The sequence below is a fragment of the Argiope bruennichi genome, chromosome 2 (assembly GCF_947563725.1).
Source record: "Argiope bruennichi chromosome 2, qqArgBrue1.1, whole genome shotgun sequence".
NCBI lineage: Eukaryota > Metazoa > Arthropoda > Arachnida > Araneae > Araneidae > Argiope > Argiope bruennichi.
The window spans coordinates 44,110,388-44,119,295 of record NC_079152.1 but is presented as its reverse complement, the minus strand read 5'-3'; the positions used below and the strand labels follow the sequence as shown (position 1 = coordinate 44,119,295).

Below are 8,908 nucleotides of genomic sequence, written 5' to 3'. Positions count from 1 at the left end.
AGAAAACTACCGTAAAGTTATATATTATTTTAACAGTAATTTAATCAAATATTTAATACATCATTTTTCGTAATAAATATTTGTATTGGAGCAGTATTTATAAAGAAAAGAATGGAAACAAACACATTGAAATTATAGTATATGTAAAAATTCTCACTTATGGAACTTTAAAACACAGTTGGGCAACTTTTAGTATCAATTATGTCTGGTAACAGCGTTATATGGAGTTCAACAATGATTTTAATTCTTTATTTATTACGATGTGATACCATAACTGGATTATTGATTCAACTAATTGGCTTTTATTGGTGGATTGCTTCTGAATACCAAGTTTTTAAATCTGTTCCATATATTTTCTGGTGGACTATAGTTTGGAGTGTTCCCAGGTTAATAGAGAAATCGACATCCAATAGAGAAATACGATTGTTTTGAAACCAGTTTTTACATACAGTGGCAATGTGATATAAAGCAGAATCCTTTTGAAGTATACATTTTTCATTTGTAAGAAAATATGGCATACAAAAAGTAACAATTTAAAAAAGGTTTTTCATTTATTTAGGGTATTTATGTCCTCATTAATCACACAAATTCTGCCCATGCATTTTGAATAACACTAATTGGATATATAACAATGAGCGACTTATTCTTCATAAATGCCTCCATTTATGTCATTACTACCATACACTGTGGTCTCATTTCAAAGCATGGTGTCATTTGCTGAATTTTATTGATAACAAGATGCCATCTTATTATGAGTAGATACTTTGCCACTGTTTTATCCAAACTCACTGATTACATATCTATGCTATGCTTTATAGCTTTGTTTTATCAATTTAAGCAAAATATCCTTTATTTTGGTTTTTTTCGCTAAAATTTTTAAAAAGTAATAATTGAGTGTAATTAAATTATATTATTGGTTAAAAAATATATTTCAGGTTAAATTATCTTTAAAATAATATATAGCTTTACAGTATTACTGAAATTAATGATTTTGAGAGTCATTAAATAAAAATGCATTTTTTCTAAAATGTTTCTACAATTTAGGCAGCTTCTGTATGGCTTTCAAACCTCTGAAGAAATGGCCGAGTTATTTTCAGACTTTATAAATGAAAATGTGATTAATTATAATATGTCTGAAATCTGAATGAAATAGCTATATTTTGAAAATGAAGGAATATATTAGGTACTATTTTTTTAGAGACAAAAGCTTAACATCTTTTTTATTAAGTGGTATTATCGGTTCGCATACGTAGCCATGATTTAAAAAAAATTAAAACAGTTTATATTACACTTATGCTTTCATGCGCTAGAAGAGATTCCAAATAATATTGATTGTATTGTTAAATCTATATTCTATAATGCTTTATTAAGGAACAATACCTTAATCATTTTATAGTTGCCCTTTGTCGATTCGTATATCATAACTGAATTTGGGAAATTATTGCACAAAATAAAGTAATTGCTACAATTTTTTTAAAACCACTTGATTGCATTTGAAGATTGTGACTCGTCTTACACAAATTATGGATGGCAAATTTAATTTGTCATTGGAACTGAGCAGACTCTTCTGCCTTTATAAGTTATTCTCTGTATCAGAAAATCGTATCTATTTCAAATGTAAAAATCTTTTTAGTACTCAAAGAGTTGATTACGTTTCGAAATATTACTTGCACCAAATTGGTCGCAATTTTTGCATAAGAATACCGTTTGGATAACTAAACTTTACTAACTGTATAAATAAAACAAAAAAAAATCACCCTTTTCCTGCTATTTTTGGCTTGTTTATCGCCCAATAATAATCTTATGTCAATGGGCACTTACAGCTAAACATGTAAAATATACATACTTAATGACATTACTAGAATTTATTTAAAACAAATCTCTTAATTAGATTTTTAAAAAAGTGTTGTTTAGTCTTTATTTACAGAAAACTGGCATTTTCAATTGACTAATTTATTTGATCCTTCAGAAATTTTTTTGGAGTATTATTCTATATATAATAGAAATGGTTATCAGAGATATGTAATGGCTTGCATTTAGAAACAGTCAGCGGAAAGTGATCCGATTGAGTTTATGGAAATTTGAAAAAGCAAGCATTATTCTACGAAAATCTATGACTTTTCTATTCGTGACATTTCGCTTGTAAGACAGCATATTCAATCATTTTCCTAATTCAACACAAATATTTCTTTATTATTATTCAATGCAAATAACATTTCTTGTGGATTTCTATTTGCCTTCTAATTCCAATTTTTATGTACCGTCTATCATATAGATTGTAAGAAAACAAACGATCTCTTTGGAATTCAATATATAACATGTTTTTAAAGGCAATTAAAGCAATAAAAATTTAAAAGAGAATCAAACTTTGAATCAGAAACATAGTAGCTTGAATCGTCTGGATTGAGTGAGTCTAGGGTTTTCAAATATATTAAAGCATCACTTAATGATTAACTGAAAATTTTTAAATTATCTTCTATTTGTCTCATAAAATCGTTAAAAATATTTATATCGACGATTAAATCATTAATTCTACTATTGGCGACCTTACTATTTTTGATTGGCGATTGATTATATGAAAGAAACGAATTATAAGAAAATAGTGTTCAAAGTGAGTTTTGAAATGTTTATTAAATCGTAAAGAAGCGTTAAAGTTTCGAAGTGTATTATTTTCCTATGTTATTGAGAATAAACATTAAATTTCAACTAAATTTAATTCAATAAACATTAGTTAATACTTTGTAAAACCTTTTTGCAATAAGAAACAACTATCTGAAAATATTTTTTTCGACGAACGTGTCAAGTATAGTTCTAACAATCTACATTCTAGATACCTTGAACGGTTTTTTGCGTGTCTAAAAATGCTATCTATAAAGTTATAACAATTTATGAAGAAATACAAACGAAAAAAAAATGAATGAAATGAAACATAAAACAGTCTAAAAATTTCAATTGACCTTTTAATTTGAAAAGTGTCAAGAGTCAATCATATAAATGTAAAATCATGAAATTATGTTTTTTTCCTTTATAAATTATAATAAAATACATTTAAAACATCTATAAAAATAAATCACTATATGAGATTGCTCATAACGTAAGTGAAACATTTAAATTGCTGCTTTCACGACTTTGCTCCCGAATCAAATATGGAATAAAAAAAAGGATGATTACTATTACTAAAGTAAACCAAATAATCACGAGGTATTTGGTTTCAGTACTCATCGGTGCTCGCCTGTCTTCCATTCTTCTGATTTCCCTGTTTCGATACCACTCTCGCTGCGCATCAGTAGGTACATCATCCACATTCGATTCTTCATCCTGAGAAATTCTAGATCTAGAATGTAGTCTTTCTGATCTTCTTAACTCTGGGCCACGCACAACGTATCTCCTTACTTGACGACCATCGAGTACTCCAACAGGTTCATCAGGCGCAATGCGGTGTTGCCTTGTACCCTCTCGAGGCAAAGCAGGTAATTGTGCCCTATCAGCAAAGGGTCCATCATCTAAAAAATCCATTTCAATGGCCACATGATCTTGTTCTTCATCCTGAATATCCATGTGCTCTAGATATCGTATCTTGGTCGTCCAAACGAAGTGTTCTAGAAGAAATAGTTTATAAGGATGGATTTACAAAAAATTAGAGGATAAAATTTACTTATAAAAAATTAGAGGATATAAAAATTTAGATTATTTAGTTTCTTTTCTCAAACAACTATAACGAAGTTTCTTGATTTGCTAATTAACTATTCATTAAATCAAAATAACTAAAAGTTTCTTTATTCAAACTCAACTATTTTTTATTTGCTCAAGTATGATAGTAATATCATTACGAATACAATCAATTATTTCCTAAAAATAATAATATAACTAAATTAATAGCTTTTATATTGTTAAGGAAAATCGATATGAATAAGTAATAAAAGTTAAGTCAAGCGATGTTAATTTAACTGCTTATTCAATTATGTTCAATATTAAAAAATCAGGGGAGGATCTTAGTCAAAAGACAAGACTAAGCATTTTTACCTTCGTTTTGTTTAAATTTGACAAATATTTTCAGTGAAGTGTGTGGTTCAGCAATATAAAATCTGGCTTTTGCATCGAAAAGATCAAAAATCTGATAGTTCGGGAAATTTCAGATAGTCGATATATTGCTAATTCTGTGTTTTGATCTCTACATGCAGGGACTACCAGCCTGTCGGTCCTGCGCTTCTCAATCAATGAATAGACTCGATACAGAATGGAGGAAGTACACGAGATCTCTATAGCAATTGTTACTTAGAAAGCTATGGGAAGCATATGCTATGGAGTCACTAGATCACCTCCAATTGGAATTTTTCGAGTCCCCCCCCCAAAAAAAAATATCAGCAATCAGACGATTCCCATAGAAGCTATACAGATGGGGTTAAAGTGAGGATATTGATGAGCAGCAGAAGTTTTATACGATAAGATATTACGTTATTTGCAAGTTCCAAATCATTGCTATGACTTTATGAAAAGCGGCCAGACGACTAGACATTTAAAATAATCAAAATTTCTGAAATACAGCTGAAGATATTATACAAATAAAGGGAAAGAATTCGCACCAATAGAAAGAATGGAGCATTAGGACAGTTTAGGGACACTTGGGATGATTTCATACTTTTTTAGTATAAAAAAATAGTTCATTAAGCAGCAATTCTTCGTGAAATTATCTCTAAAAAATGACATTTACACAGATTATAGTAACACCTAATAGTACACCTAATTATAGTAATAACACAACCTTGCAGATGCCGAAATTTATTCCATATTTAGAAGAATTATGACATCAAATTGAGACCAATCATTAAAATACAGTGATCATACTCTTCATTTTTTTAAATATTGGGATGATTTCGTTATAAATATACATACATTTCAATAATATTCTATCGTATAATAAATACTAAATGAAATAAAATAAAATAAATGAATAAGTGAAAAGCAGAGCAATGCAATGTTTTGCTTGAAACCAGAAAAAAAAATCATGGATATTACTGTACTCTGTCATACAATGTAAAGTTTGGAGATCCTAATTAATTCTAGACCTTATGATCCCACAATTCTTTTTTTTATTATCGTAATATAAAATCTGTAGTTAGAAGTGAAAAATTGGCGGTTTGCAACATTTTATTCAAAGCTGGGAGAAATTAAAAGTAAATTCTCGACTGAAAGGATATCGGGTCATTTCATTCTAGTTAATCGCTTAACCGTTTTGCTCGAGTGCCATATGTGTATCGATTTATCGAATTTTGATAGTTGTAAGCAAAAAATAATTCCTTCATAACGATTATAATTCAATATAATTACTTCGAAAAAATAAATAAGTCAAGTATTCAATGGATTTCCATTTGAATCAAAATAAGAAAATATTCCGAAAATAGGAGGTGTCATCTTATTAGAGAGTAAAGAAAATAAAACAGTTAAGGGGTTAAGATGAATGTCAATTCGGAGGATATCTTTATCCCAGTTAATATCAACCTTTCAGTCTCATTATCAATTAGTGGAGCTTTTACAGTCTTAATGGTTGAGGCTGAACAAAAAATGCGCGTGTAGACAACTCGCCTTAGAGACTTGCATCTCGGATTAGGGGAACCACTTGTTTTTATTTACACGCTGAAACATATCCAATAATCTCATAATAAAAGAATCTAAGAAAACGTCAAACTAGAATTTGATGGAAGTAAAGATTGACCATTGACTTTCAAAGTTAGTAGATGGAGTTTATTTTATTACAGATGAATATCAATTATTTTTTTATTACTTTGATGGCGATAAAGTTTGGTTTTCAATTCTAGTCTCTATCAAATTTTGAAGAACGTAAATGGAGAACCGAAATCGTTCTGTTTGAGGAGTCCTTTATCTTCAACTATTAATAAATATCGGAATGATTCGCTCAATCGCCTTACTGTTTTACAGCACTAAACGCACTGTTTTATATTGTTATAGGATTCCATCCTGCTAGCTATAAACCATAATAAACTATCTATAATGAATAATGTAATAGCAAATCCAATGGGGTAACTAAAGTATTGAAACTATAACGACTATTCTGGTCTTAGAATTAATAACTCGTTCTTCGCTACCTTTCTATCTGATAAATGAAAATTATCTGGAAATTCAAACCATCTAACTTGTCAGAATACAGTGAAACCCTCCCTTGTCTACTTTTAATGTGGGAGTGAAATTTGGATACTATGGATATGGTATGATCCAATAGATGATCCGTTTTTTTTATTCGATTTAAAATGAGATGTACATTGTACATGTCCTTCCTTATTTCATAACATCATGCCGTATATGTTTTATTTCCATATTATTTCCATAATTTCAATTTTTTTGGAACTTAATGGGGCAATTTTTCGCTTCAAAGATATTTTTTACAATAAATCGATTACACAAAATACTCCATTATTTGTATTAAGTCACAGATGGAGTTATCTTCATGAATATATTTTCATAACAGTTGACGTTAACACTAACTAAACAAAATTTGCTACTAATATTTTTACTATAATGGAGCTAGTATTTTATTCCGAAGGATTTTATATTTCGATCATTAGAAAAAGTTATAGATGAACCATTTTACAACTGCGAAATCTGGAGCTCATGCGCTGCTTCGTAGCACGTGCTGCTAAATCAAACACGTGCGAAATCTATAAGCACGTGCCTCACGTTGGTAACTCAAGTTTTCAAAACCCCAGGGGAAAAAAAAGTAAATTTTCTTAAATATATCATTGGTAATAGAAATGATCAGAAAATTATCGAGATCAGAAAGGATGGCATTGATATCTTTAGTCCTTACAATATGATTTAAAAACATCGGTATTCTGTTTCAAATAAATGTATTAAAATCTGGCTTTGCTTAATTTCTAATGCTAATGCTAATTTCTTTGCTAACTTAATTTCAATTGAATCATTTTAGAAAAGCTGAAATTCGTAAATAATTTATCACTAAAATACGCACAAACATATGGATTAATTATCTTTACAAATGATATACAAAAGGAGTTAGAATATCATGTTGAAATTTTGGCTTTTTCTGTGAGTTGAGATTATATTAGGGGTTATTTCATTGGAATCATTCAGACACTACGCTGGCTGTTTTGGGTTTATCATCTAGTTTTGTATTATTAGTTTGCATTTAGAAGTTCTAAAATTATATTTGAGCTGAAAATTCTGATAAATTCTGCTTGTCAAATAAATTTATGTAAAGCTTAACTTAAAATTTATTAACAATATTAGCAACTCTATAATTATTTTTCTTCATCTAATATATATTCTTAGAAACGAAAGTGAATAAATACTTTACATTTTCTTCTTTAAAAAAGATGCAGAGAGGTACTAATTTTCTGTAAATGCATGAGAAACTCATATTGACAAAAACATTTTCCGAATGCATGGTGCATTATTTTAAATGAAAAAATTTAAGTAAAATAACAGCTTGTTTTTAATTAAATTATTTATAGTTTAAACTGAAATACTTAATTCTATAATTAATTTTTAAATGAATTTATTAAAATTTAATATTTTAAAAGCTTATTTATTAAAAATATTGCTGATCTTTAAAATATGTACAGCAAATAAGATTCATAGACAATGTCAAAATTTTCAATGCAATTATATTGAAAGTATACGCTTAGGAATACGTTTAAATTATATATATTTAAGGAAAATTAATGATTTAAAAAATTATCTTTATACGAACCAAGATATTTTTCTAAAAATACAAACTGTAAAATTATTCTGAGAATTTCCTCACACTGTGTATTTTACAAAAACATTTCAAATATTATATTAGGTTCAATGAATTTAAGATTTAATTGAAATAGAAATTACTCACATTTGTTGTTTCTGGAATAGTTCCTAAATTTCAAAATGTTTCAAATTCTCTGGTATATATAAAGATATCTCATAAAGTTGAGACGCCCAGAAGAAATATAAAATGTCTTTTCACTTCTATTTTATTTTTCATTAATTACTCCAGTGCTTTTTGAGGTCTTCTTTGTAGACCATTTGTTACTGTATTTGGGCTCTAGGAAGATATTAGTTTATTATAATTTCTTTTAATCGCTCTCGCAGTTAACTGTAACACAGATGCGGACAAATTAATTAAGTCGTACTATAATTTTTATTATTATCTGGATGTTGCATGTTTCATTTTTCTGTAAAATGAAATATAAAGATAGCCTCGTTTGTTACTAGTATTTACTTATGGTGAATATTTTCGGAAATTTTATGTAGGAATATTTCTTCTATAGAAATGCACAATTAAGTGTAAAGAAATCTTTTCCATATTTTATGCAAAAGGATTTATTGAAATTAAGCAAATGGCCTTTTATTAAATGAAACAAAATGGCTGTTTTATATTTTTAAAAATAGCAGCATTAAAAGAATATTTATTTGTTAAGCTGGAATAAAATGTTAACCGATTAATTTTCTGGCTTACAAAATATGCCAAGAGAAACTATTATTAAAAAATTTGACAATAAGAAGTTGATGAAATTTCTGGTTTTTGGACTTCAACCCGAGTACGACAATACCACTTTTCCAATTATGTATGTCTGTGCACGTGAAAGATCAAAGAAGGAACAAAGAAAAGGAAATGAAATTTGATATGTATACTTGATATAAATTTAAAAATGAAATTTTGGAAAAAAAATCTTTATAGAAATTCTGTTTGTCTACCTGTTCGCATGTAAAGTGATAACTTCTATGTTTATGAATTTTCCACCGAGAATATACTATATTATTTTTTTTTTGTATTTAATGGTCAGTTAATCAATTGATGAATTTACCCTTAATTAATAATAAAATTGAAAAATAAGCTTATCTTAACATTTAATGACATTCAAAATAATGAATTACGAATGTAAAATTATGATGTAGA

The 8,908-nt window shown here is 28.1% G+C and overlaps 1 protein-coding gene across 1 annotated transcript; it reads right to left on the bottom strand.

The window, feature by feature from the left end:
• Positions 1 to 2,956: 2,956 nt before the first annotated feature.
• Positions 2,957 to 7,951, bottom strand: LOC129961854 (uncharacterized). Its single transcript, XM_056075449.1, has 2 exons — positions 7,862 to 7,951; positions 2,957 to 3,599 (listed from the first exon to the last, which is right to left on the bottom strand). The coding sequence occupies exon 2, from the start codon at positions 3,556 to 3,558 to the stop codon at positions 3,088 to 3,090; it is 471 nt and encodes a 156-aa protein (XP_055931424.1). The 5' UTR covers positions 3,559 to 3,599; positions 7,862 to 7,951; the 3' UTR covers positions 2,957 to 3,087.
• Between the last annotated feature and the right edge of the window lie 957 nt (positions 7,952 to 8,908).

What these genes read in the sequence shown, in the direction of transcription:
- LOC129961854 (XM_056075449.1), bottom strand. Translation starts at nt 3,558, where the DNA reads ATGGATATTCAGGATGAAGAACAAGATCATGTGGCCATTGAAATGGAT.